Consider the following 12,389-nt stretch of genomic DNA (forward strand, 5'->3'; position numbering starts at 1 on the left):
TATATATATATATATATATATGGTGAAAGCAGTAACAAGAGTTGAGTCTAACTCGTCAAATTGTGGTGGTGTGAAGTGAAGAACTTTGCTTGAGGCATCTGCTTTACTGTAAAAACTGTTTTATTACATTCAGATAAAGGGCAGCAGCAAAACCACCAAAGAGCAGCCAACGTTTGTTTCTAACAGTGTTCTTAGACTCTAGTTATCTTTGATCTTTTTGGAAGAATGATCCCAGTAGGATTTTGTGTTGTTGCTGTCGCTTTGTTTTAAAAATGGGATGCTGGAGCAGGAGGCCAACTTGTATTTTTATTTATCCAGAGAAAAAAAAAAAAGCTGGCATTCAGGCAGGACAAGCTCTCAAAAAGAAAGCAGACGCTTGGTGGGAGATTGTATTAAGAGATTTCAGATTCCTGACACAATCTGTCTGATGACTTCATAATGCAGTTGTCAGTGGCGTGTTGGAACTAAATCCCAACACGCCAGTGACAGGAATGCAGAGAAACATTCTGCTGCCTTTTTTGGCCAACCATATTAAAATGTGTAAGACATTTCCAAATGTTCTTTAGGAAAACAAAAACCTTTCATGTTGGTTGATTTTCGCTGTGGCCAGGTGATTTCATCTTGACACAGAATGGCAGCGGTTTTTAAAGACTGATCACATTTCTGAGAAAGACCGTCAGTGTTTCTTCTTTTCTATCTAAAAACTGGCTTGATTTCTATATTAAATCAAACCAGTTTTTACATTTTTAACTCTCTATCTGAGCACTTATTCTGTAAACGTGCTCCCACATAATGATGCGATTTATTGCCGTAAGAAATGGTAGCAATGAGACCTGTAGCCGGGTAGTTGTTTACCTCCACGGAACTGTTTTTTTGACCCCTTCTGACCTCTTGTCTGCTTTAAACGAGACTGCACTTGCTCCCAGTCATGAAGGCGTCTGAAGAGAAGCTGTGTCATTTGCAGCGTCAAGAGATTGTTTCTGCAAAGACGCCACGCCCCTGAGCTGAGGTCGAGCTGAGCTGACATTCTGTCTCGGAATGTGGCGGCAGAGGACATTTTGCATGATGCATTGTTGTGGATGCTAACAGCATGTTTATAATTCATGCGCTCCTCTGCCAGCTTATATACCAAATGTTTATCCTTGATTTTCACTAGTAAACATCATTTCAAAAATACAAATAGCTTCAAATGTAAAAAAAAAAAATTGTGTTTGGCATATCACAGATTTTAAATGTGAACTTTGCTACATAAATAACAGATTGAAGGTGACACCAAAACAGCAGCAAGTTGCACAAGTAAAGATGGTTAAAAAAATAAAATAAAATAAAAACAGGAGCTGGAGCTGTTTTACTGTATCCGTGTACATGCAGCTGCTGATGCAACTCTGATGATATAAACAAAAATGGCTTCTACAGAATAATAATTTTGCTTATTCATGGAAAGAAACTGAAATGAGCAAAAATGTGCTGCATCAACTTCAGGAAACCTCATGAAAGTAAATGTTTTTTTATTTTGGATTAAGGGATGGATTATTTTAATACAAGACACAAGGGATGTTTGAGTCATATAGATTAACATATATTTTAATTATTTTAGTCTTTCTTTTTCATGATGAGCACAGCTGAACAATTTTGCTGCTACAATTATTTCCACAACAAGACTAGTTGTGGATCTTTGAGTCATTAAGTTTACATTTTCTTTTGTTGAGCACATATAAAGATCTCTCTTTGTAAGGTTAGATTTACTAAAAGATTAAACGTTAGAAAAAAGATTTTTTTTTTTAAATTTTTTTTACTGTGTGTAAACATATCTGGTTATCCGTGGCCATGTGTTATATGTAATCAGTATAAATCCAGAAGGTCATAAGGCAGTTTTTGTCCTCCTCTCATCTTGTTGGTAGTTTGGAATCCAGCAGCCTCCAGTGTCGGAGAGGAAAAGTGAAGGATGCTGCTCAGTCAGCAAGGCCGGCTACAGTGGGAGGTGTGTACAGTATGTGATGAGAGATGGAAGCAGGTAGTTGCACACAGAGTCATGAAGAAGGACGGACTGCAGCAGGGTGAATAATAACTCCGGAGTGAGAGCATAGCAAAGTCCCATGAGGCCTGCGCATTATCATAGACGATGTGGTGGGGAGGCCGCTGGATTCCCCAGGAGGAAGCAGAAACACGTACACACCGAGCTGCTTTGCTGTGATTCTGCGTTTGTGTCTGTTTGTGTCTGCAAATGTAGAAAAAGAGAACATCGGCTGAAAGGGAAGGATATGGAGTCCTGGGCCGGGTCGTATATCAGCTATAATTTATCACCCTGGTGGTATTTGATTAATTATTCATCATGCTGTTACTACACAAAGTAAAGCATTTAGTGGAGGTTTATGGCGTAAATACAGTTTTCTCTCCATGCGCCTATTTGATAATGTTTAGGGAGATCCTATATGCTTATTAATTACTGGGCTTTTAAGGATAAATGCCGTCAAAGAAAAATAAACTGAATCATACGTTTAAAGATTCTCACCATAAGCTAGTGGCCCAAATTAGCGTCTCTGTGCTCAGACCATTAAACCGCACTCTATTGATTTGAGACAAAATTAGGCATTCACTGCCTAGGCAGAGTTTTTAAAAATGCATCGTGAGAATTTAACTAGACTGCAGCACACGGATTGATGTATTTCAGCTGATGCCCATTACTGTCCGCCTGTCAATTAAAATGTTCTGTGTAAAATGTTGAAAGTAGCTCGCTTTAATTTCAATTCCCACTAAAGAAAAAACACTTCAGAAAAGATTCTCAGCTCACTGATGTGGTACTTGTTGCTGAAAAAAGAAAATAATTTCCACAAAAGCCCTAGCTTTATAGAGAGAGGAAAAAAAAAATCTCATGTCTCTTTTCTGTAAAATAAGACAGTTTGGTCTAAATTGTCTTGGTTTTCAAACGTATTCACTCTCAAATAGTGCAGATTAATCACATGCAGGAGAACAATGGCTGCCGTAAGCCTATCAAGTAAAAATAGTATTTCTAATTTTGAAGTTCTCCAAAAGGTCAACTAGTTAACACTCATGTCCTTTTCATAAGTTGAAAATGGGAAATGGCCACAACAGGTTTAAAATAAGAACACTCTATCTAAAGTTGTATTGCAAACAGAAGATGCTGTTTAATTTCCACTTGATTATTGACTTCCTCTCTAGGAAAAAAAAAGTGTCCTTTTAGTAAGTGGCCTCCCCCAAAAAAACTATTTTTATTGATTATATTACTTTTTAAAGTTTTCTGTGAGCTTTTGCACTAAACGCATTTAATGTTGGCATTGTGGACAATTAAGGTTTCTTCAACAGTTCTCCTGAGTTTGAATATGTTGTGCTTAAACTATAATACCCAATCCAAAATTCCAAGAATTTATATTGCAAAGGTTATTGCAATTTGATACACTGAGAATGGGGACTCCTGTGCCCATTTACTCACATTTTAGACATGACTGCTTAACTCTTTCCGTTTACAAGGCTTTCTTCCTCACAATATTCTATAAACACCAGATTTTTAGTAATGGTTATTTCACTAACAATGTTCCTCCACTTCTCCAAGGTCATCTTGGCTGCTTCTGTGATTATTTTTCAGCTCAATTCTTTTCTAACAATTCTGTTATTCCTTCTTTCTTCTTTTTTATATCCTGGTAGTAGGAGGTGACTTTTCTCACCAATCCTGACCCTATTTATTCTCCAGTAAGAGAAAAGCATAGACTGGACAGGGGACAATCAGCCTTGGGATACTCAGTTGGCATAGGCAGCAGCGTGCAGTCGGCTCTGCTGCACGGGCAGAGATTAGAGCAACGGGATCAGATTGGTCCTTTTCATGATTTCTGCATGTTAATTAGCAGCGTTAAGTTAAATCACAGCAACTAAGTATGAATCAGCAGCTCTGGTTGGAGAGGCAATTACCCGCTTAATTTTCGGCCTTGGCTCATTGGGTCATTCTTTCTGTCACATTGGTCTAATTGGGATTTGAACTGTGGGAGCTTGTGGAAACCTGGATGCCGGCAACGCTGAGAGTCATCTGCCCAGTGACAACTATGCCTCTTTATTAGCAGTAAATCATTGCATTAACGTCTGAGCAGGAAACCCCACCAGGCTCAGAGTCTAGTCAGCTCCTTGGCACACAGCAGCGCAGCAGCCAGCCATGCCATCAGGCTCGCAGGCAGATCTGGGCTGAGCAACAGCAGATATCTCTGCCACAACTGTGGAACGCTCATCAGCTGAGAGCCGAGCGGCAAAGACTGTCCGCTTCATTGTGGGGTTCTAGTGAAGCAGAACACCAGCAAGCTTCGACAGCAGTGTACCCAATGAGTCATTACCCTCATTAATCAATTTTCTTTGCTGCTGTGGCTCCTCCTGCACAGCAATTACATTATGTTGAGCCATTAAAATGCAAATTTGTCTTTCATTAGTTGGTTCATTTAAATACTTGAAGCATTGTTAAAAGTAGTATCCAGTTGCTTTTGTTCTATATTTCTAAGTGAGGAGATGAGGGACACAAAGTAAACAGTTAAATCCCAGACTATGACTCATTGTAGTAACAGGGGAGGCTTTGTTTGTCGTTTTTATTTTAGCTTTACTAAACAAGTGGTTATACTGCTCAGTAGGCATGTTCCAGTGTGTGATTTTCACAGTTGGATAAAAATTCATAAATGTTTTAAAGTTTTTCAGCTTATTTTTATTGTGATGATGCAAAGTCAGGCAAAAAAAACAACAACAACAAAAAACAAATTAGTTAAATTTATTTGTAGGTTGATGCCCTTATTGTGTAGATAATGTGAAATGTGTTTTTCCTTTTCTGCTGCTGTTTTGAGTTTAACAAGCTGATGCTAGCTGGCTACTCTGAAGTCAGTTGCTTTATTTTAGCTGTCATCATTTATTCCATATGCTTATTCAACATGAGTGGGACTAAACAACAAAAAAAGGTATTTCTTCACTTTATCAAATTTCATACCTTTTCTCTCAGGAGAGCTGCAGTGCTCGTTTCACATCCTAATAAACTAGAACGAAAAGTTATTTTATTTTAGCAGTTCAGTTCAGAAATTGGTATTTGTGTATTACACAGATTCATTACACTGAGAGAAATATATTTCAAACTTTGCTTGCCACAAATGGAAAACGAAACAAAACATTTTCAGAAAATTACAGTATTACACAAGATGAATTAAAATGGAAGAAATCTGGGCTTACTGGCAAGACTTTTCATGCATTATACAGCGTTTGCACTCAAAGATTACCGAGTTTACGTAGCAAGGCATGGGAGAGGTTCAACCTGCGGTTCTGCTGAGATGTTGAAGAACGCCTTGTTTGCTTCAGCTATGTCTCATCTCTGTCAGTATGCCAAAAGTCAATACATGTTTCATGGAGTTTAGGTCAGGCAAGGTTGCTAGCCAATCTAGCAGATTGATACCATTGTTATTTATTTGCCCATTCCTGTTGGAAAATGAAATCAGTATTTCCACAATGTTTTTCAGCAGAGAAAAGTATGAAATTCTACAGTTTCTTGTAGATTTGCTTGCTTTGGCTTGACAAAAACTCTCTGGACTAACACCAAATAGATGACATTTGTCTGCAAATCAACAGTTATGGAAACTTCACAATGGATCTCAAGCAACTTGGATTCTGCACCTTTCAATCCTTCTTTCATCTACAGAGACATATTCACATTTTCTATTTCTTTAGCAGTGAGAAGACAGGTCTGACTTTGCCTTCTGATTTAGGAAGAATAGTCAAATAGCAATCGATAATTAAAAAAAGCTGACAGTACATCTTGATGTCACTTGACTGTTTAGGAAAGTAGCTTAAGCTTCAATTTCTTGTAAAAATATTGGATTTTATTTTCTGCACAGCAGGTACAAATATAGCATTCCATTTAATCATACATGAAACATCCTTTCAGAGGATTTCAACATTGTTTTCAATCCTCTCTCCGGGTAGCTTGCCTCATGACATGACACAAATCGATTTATTTCAGCACAGATTTTAATGTTTTACTGTGTTGTCAGAGCTTGGAGGCTTTTAATCTCAACAGTTACCCCATTTGCAGTAAAGTATTTCTTTTTCTGACTGTTCCTGGAAAAACATATTAGAGTCAAATGAAGGCACAAACAGCAGCTATCATGTCTGTTCTTTACCTTTAAATGTACACCAGATAAATCCTTGCATGAATGGAAGCCTTTCACAATGCCTTCTTAGTGATTTACCGAGGTTGCTCTGGGAAGTGAAAGCGTGACTGATAAAACCTTTGTCAACTTACTCATTTCCTTTCACTGTACGTTCTGCATATCTTGCTGAGAGCCACAATCACTGATGATAAATAGACACTCTGTTCCTAATCACTGCCATTGGGCTGCCTTTACAGAATCGGCCACTCATTTTTGGGTTGGCCAGACAGCTCAGCAGGCCTGCCAGAGGCGGCGGTGCTTTGTCTGAGAAAGTGTCGCCAGCCCGTGGACTTTATAGCTCCTTACTTTTATAAAAAGCCCTGCTGCTTCACCTGAATAACAAAGCAGCATAAAACGTAGCAAGAGTAGGAAAGAAATATAGATTAAAACCTTTTTATTAGCCATCATAACTCAATATGTGAAAAGTGATTCTGAGGTTTAAAATATTTCCCTACTGGCACATTTAGGTGCTTCATTACTAAAGGTTGTGAAAGGCATTTAACAATGAACAACTAATGCATGAAGGGGAAACAATGCCTTGCATCCAAATTTCACATTTACTGTAAAAACATTTATTATTTACATATTTTCACACTTGCAGAAACAAAGCCATTGAGTTTGGAGATTTTGTTGCAATTGCATGATACATTCATAATAACACAGAAACGCGCTAAATTTCTTACTAATACAGTTCAAGTATTAGGAGGTTTCTAAATATAAACACAAGCAACTGCAAAACTTAGTATATAGAGATTTGATTTGAGCCCAACATGTTGCTGAATTAACATTGTATGTCTAATAATGCGCAGGAGTTTTATCTGTCAGGTAATAACGCAGCTTTTTTCACACCTTTTTAACTGGTAGTTTGCAACAATTCTAGAGTTGTTTTTTTTAAGGTTTTATTTAAAAAAATTGTTCGACTTTATCAATGTACATAACTCTGTGGGTCTGATAGTCAGATGGAAATAACATACGCTGACATTTAAAAGATACCATATAAGAGAGTTATAACATATGCTTAAGCATGTTATTTTAAGTGAAAATGTATATAGAGACTATTAAGAGAAGATGAACAGATGTGAGTGAATTCCCATCTTGATCATATGTTTCGAAGTGAAGCAAATTGCCCTTTTTGGCACCCAATTACAGTTTCCTTCTCATCCACTCTCGAAATGGCAATTTCCTTCTCAATGGGTCTCCAAGTCAATAAGTGCCATTCTGCTTCATCCTCTCAGCGATCAAGAGAGACGGTGATTATGGCGACATACGGAGACACATGCAGTGTTACCTGTTATTTCATATTTGGCTTAGAACAAGAAACCTGCCACACAGATGTCATGTTAAAGTTGCAATGCAGTGCGCTTCATAGATTTTAGAATACATGTGTTTACTGGGAGTTGTGGAAAGGGACAGGTTCTGAATAAGTGAAGTTTTCTGCAGATTTGCACTAATCTTAAAAAGAGTTCCTGTTTCTGGAATGTACAGGATTAGTTAGTTATTGACACAATAATTGTTGACTTTACTACAGTCGGAACACGTCGCCTTATCTGACATTCAGTTTAAAACATTTTTAAAGCAATTTTATGTCACACAACAGAGGGAAAAAAAATCTGTTTTAACTAGCGATCTTGCTCTTCTTTAATCAATACCACCCTGCAGCTGCAGGAGACTCAGACAAAAGAGGAGACAAAACACTGGGGAACATAATTACATGGATTCGCCTCTCTAGGCTGACTTTTTAAAGTTGGCTTGCCTCTAGACGTCTTTGGAGAGCGAGATCTCTTTATAACAAGCACACAAAGAGAAGGCGAGGGCATGAGAGCCTGGTGGTTTGAGAGACTTTCTCACAAGCACAGGTTCACCTCGCCGGTCTTATCCCCACAGTGACTAATGATTAAGGATTGGGTCGAATTGTGTGCTTGTAAGAACACAGCAGAATTTCCTAATTAACATTTGCTGTCATGGGGATTCAGCAGGACCTATCCTTTTGTCTGTAATACCAACATATTGAACATTGTATTCCTTCAGGTGTTTCAGTTCAGAAAAGTTGTACATGCAGGGAACCCAGGTGTTCCCTAAAATCAGTGCCAATCAGAGCCAGATTTTATAAGTAACCAATTCTGTTGTTCTGACAATTGAAAGAAAATTTAATAGAAATTAACTCGATTCAATGCTGTCGGGTTTCTTTTGACCTGTTGAATTGTTAAAAAAAAAAGAAAAAAAAAAAACTTTTCCCCAACCTTATGAAGTATGAACATGTATTTGTCATCATCTTAATAAATGTGATGATGAATAAAATGTCACCCACAATACTGACAACTGAAACGTTATCTTTTGCAAGAAACAACTTTGACTTTCATTGTTAAATCTTTATGTCCATGATTAAAACTGCATCATGTATCAATCTATTAGTTTATACAGTTAGCTGGAATGTCTTGTGATAACTCGCATCTCTCTGTTTACTGGTGCAGATCCTCTCTGCTGTAGGACTCTAGGTTCTTAGAACAGCTGATACTGGGAAAAGGAAAACATCTCCTTTGAAATGAAAGCATTCTTTGTTTCCAAAATAAAAGTGGCATATTTAGATTTTTGTGCTGTCAAAAACCCGGTATCATAGTCCAAGTACAGACACTGAGTTGCCAATAGCCTAAAAACCTGGATGAGTGATGCTCTTAATGGAAGTGTGAAAATCTCAGAAAAGAGTAATTTCATCTCATTAACAATGTTTAACAACTCTCTTGTTAACTTTTCCTACAAGTTGAGAGGAGGACTTGGGAGGAGTGTTGGTAGTTTTAATGCATGACCCAGTGTATGATGAGAACAGGCTGCTATTTTGTTCTATGCAAGTATTTTATGCCCAGATGTTGCACTAGTGAATGCCATCTTTCCTCCTTTTGGCATATTCACCTGACTTTTTTCTGTTTCACATTTTTTAAATCTATCATCCCAGTGTAAACCCATCAGGTTGACAGGACTACTAAGTTTCCAGAGACTGAGGAACAGTATTCATCTAGATTTCTTGCTTGAAAACTGGTTGACAAAATTGTGCTGCAATATATTTTCCCCCAAGTAAATATAAAACTGTATTTTAAACTAAATTTCAATTTGTATTTTTTTAATCCCAAATTTATTGTCTTTTCTTCTTAATGTTTCCATCAATCCATTGTATTTTTACTTGATTTCTTTCTTTAGATTTCTGAAACGCATATTTCCGATTGCAAACTATCCTGAAAGTAGCTGTTTCTGTCCATGACACTTTTTTATTTTAAAATTTAAACTATTGTATAAAAGAGAACAAAACTAACTGGTGTTGTAAAGCATACTGGAGTGATCAACAGTGAAATTTGTCTTCAGTGTCGGACTTCTTTTGCAATCATTATATCTGCCTAATGAAGAAAACGGTCGCGCAATGCAAATCAGAACACCTGGAAGAGATGAAACTTCCACACATCATCATACATTTCAGAGACTTCACTGACTGAAATATTTACCTTCACATCTGGACTGATGTGCACCCAAAAGAGTTCCCAAACCAACAGCAACTTGAGTTTAGATGGGGAGACTTAGTAGTGTGTTCATTTTTCCCTTCATACCTCAACTTTATTCCTAACTTTAGGTCTTAGCTGAATTATGACATTTGACAATTTGATCTCCCTCTCTCTCGGTTCAACAGAATGGCGAGGCATCTCTCTTTGAGGTGAACATTCGTTACGTCGGCGGGTTGCTCTCGGCATACTACCTGACAGGAGAGGAGGTAAGATTAATAGATGTCTGTTGTCCTTTTTTCTCTGGTGAGATCTGCTGCTTCCTTTATCTCCAACCAGCCCTGGAGTTTGAGTGATGAACATCCTGTGAGAGTGTGACAGTAGAGTGTGTTTGTGAGTAGTAATGTGTCCCCCAAACTACCACCAAGAAGCTTCTAATGAAGCCTCTTTTTGGTAGTTTTTTTTTTTTTTTTAAATGGAAACTAATTAGACAAAAAATGACTGTTAATAGTTACAGATCTAACATTTTATTCAGATTGTGTTTAAGTTATGGATTACTTTTTCTTATATTAATTAAATGTTGTTTTGTGGGCGTGGCTAAACCACCCATGTTTTTATTATATATGGTTGTATGGTTATAAAAAAAGACAATTTGTCAAAGGAAATTTACTTGAGGAATTTCTGACTTTAAAGAACTATCTTTAATTAGTTAATGCTCTTAATCATTCATTTAAATGTTCAAATTATAAGATATCAACCTGTTTAAAGTGAATTAATTAAGCACAGATACTTTTATTTGTGATTGACTGTTTAAAATCCTTATTTGCAGAGATTTGATCATAAGTTAATTGCTTGTAAATTTTCAAACGACTGAGTCTGTGATTAATGTATAAGCTGATGTCATTGTGCTTCCAGTGATATTATGCGGTCAGTGATGTAAATAATGTTTCTATAATTTGGCCTAAATGTTCAATTTTAATTAGCTGCTAGGAAACATCTGGAATGTAAAACTCAAAAAGAGCTGATGCAACATTACATATTCAAAAATAAATCTTTCAGATTGGATGTGGTGTGAGCCTGGAAGAGATCAAAGTCAATGGAGGTAACTTAAAAAAAAAATTAGTCTTTTCTCCATTCACTCTGAGTGAAGATGTTAATTTTTACATTGATAAAATAACTTATGGCAAATTTGCAGGATCTTTGACAGTGTGAATGCAACCTTAATATTGCTATGCACCAAACTGCCACCAGATCAGTTTTTTTTTTTCTTTACCGTTTTCCTCTTCTCAGAAATGTACTTCAGCACCTCATCAACACCTTGTTACAAAAATTCCACTGTATACATCTACAGTCACACCTTTCCTTATCCTCCAACCCAGCAATACACCTCAGGCTTTATCTCAGGCTTTTTTATTTAGTGAAGCAACATGCTGTAGGAACACACTAATCATTAGTTCAGTATAGTCAGTTCTCTTATAAAATTCCCAGCCTCTAAGTAACAGCATGTCAAGGACAGACTACGATCACTACCACCACAACTTCAACTCATATCAGCCTCATACTGACTTTACAGCTTCACTGTGGAAGTTGAAATGACTCTTTTGGTCCCTTTATTCACTAATATTCGCCAAGAGACCACCCATCGTCTGGACAATTCCTTTATGACATGAGACCATCTTATGATATGAATTTAAACAAATGCATTTATTAGGAATAATCTACACCCACAGCTCAGTTTATTAGGGGCATCTTGCAAGTACTTTTCCTTCGGAACTGTCTTAATTCAGCAAGTTGTCTCAAACAGATTTTGGTTCATGTTGACATGATTTCACACCCTTTATGCAAAACATCCATTCCACCACATCCCAAAGGTGATCTACTGGATTGAGATTTGATGACTCTGCACACTGAACTCACTTCCATGTTAAAGAAACCAGCTTAATATGATTTAAGCTTCATCACATGATGCATTATCCCGCTGGAAAGATGAATTAGTAGATGGTACACTGTGGCCATGGTGTGCAACAATAGTCAGATAGGCTGTGGCATTTAAACAATGCTCATTAATACAAAAGTCCAAAGTTTGCCACTAACCTGTGTGAATTGAACACAGTTCTTTGTAAGCTGACTGGAATGGGGTTTGCTGTGGTCTACTATTGCGACACAGCTGTTTCCATGTTTAACCTGGTGCATGTTCTGAAATATTCTTATCAAATTGAGACTATTTTTGCTAAACCTGTTTTGTGGGAAAACTCCAGCAGATAAGTAATTTTTTAGCTGGACTGGGTCATCTTGTCCACATCTATATGCCTAAATGCATCTGGCTGCTTCCATATGATTGGCTGGTTTGCTACTTGTGTAAACACAGAGTAATTAAAAAAATAAGATATCTTATCTTCCAAGAAATACAAAAATCATTTTCTAAATGTAGTCTGAAAAAATGGAAAAGACTTTAAAAAATTATAAATAACCTAACATCATTGTAATTGTGATTAATGAAAAATGGACATCTGTAAAGCAGGATTTGTACATGTAAGTTTTATTTGATAAAAATACACCAGTATTAAAGCTTATGAGAGTTTAACACCACTGAACTTTTCTATTTACATTCTGCTTTTATGTAAAGTGGTGATGAAGTAAATAATTCTTTGTAAGTCCGTTATTAACTCCATTTTACAAAAATATTGTCAAATCAACCCTGAAGTAAAAAAAATAAATATAT

General features: G+C 36.9%; 1 protein-coding gene across 1 annotated transcript in view; it reads left to right on the top strand.

Moving 5' to 3' along the window:
• LOC103139292 (mannosyl-oligosaccharide 1,2-alpha-mannosidase IA) overlaps positions 1 to 12,389 on the top strand; it is a 193,518-nt gene that overhangs the window by 121,025 nt on the left and 60,104 nt on the right. The window contains exon 4 of the mRNA XM_007553836.2: positions 9,856 to 9,936. Coding sequence (XP_007553898.1) covers positions 9,856 to 9,936 — 81 coding nt within the window. The remainder of the gene's footprint in view (positions 1 to 9,855; positions 9,937 to 12,389) is intronic.

Source organism: Poecilia formosa, unplaced genomic scaffold, assembly GCF_000485575.1.
Source record: "Poecilia formosa unplaced genomic scaffold, Poecilia_formosa-5.1.2 Scaffold59, whole genome shotgun sequence".
In the NCBI taxonomy this organism is placed as follows: Eukaryota; Metazoa; Chordata; class Actinopteri; order Cyprinodontiformes; family Poeciliidae; genus Poecilia; species Poecilia formosa.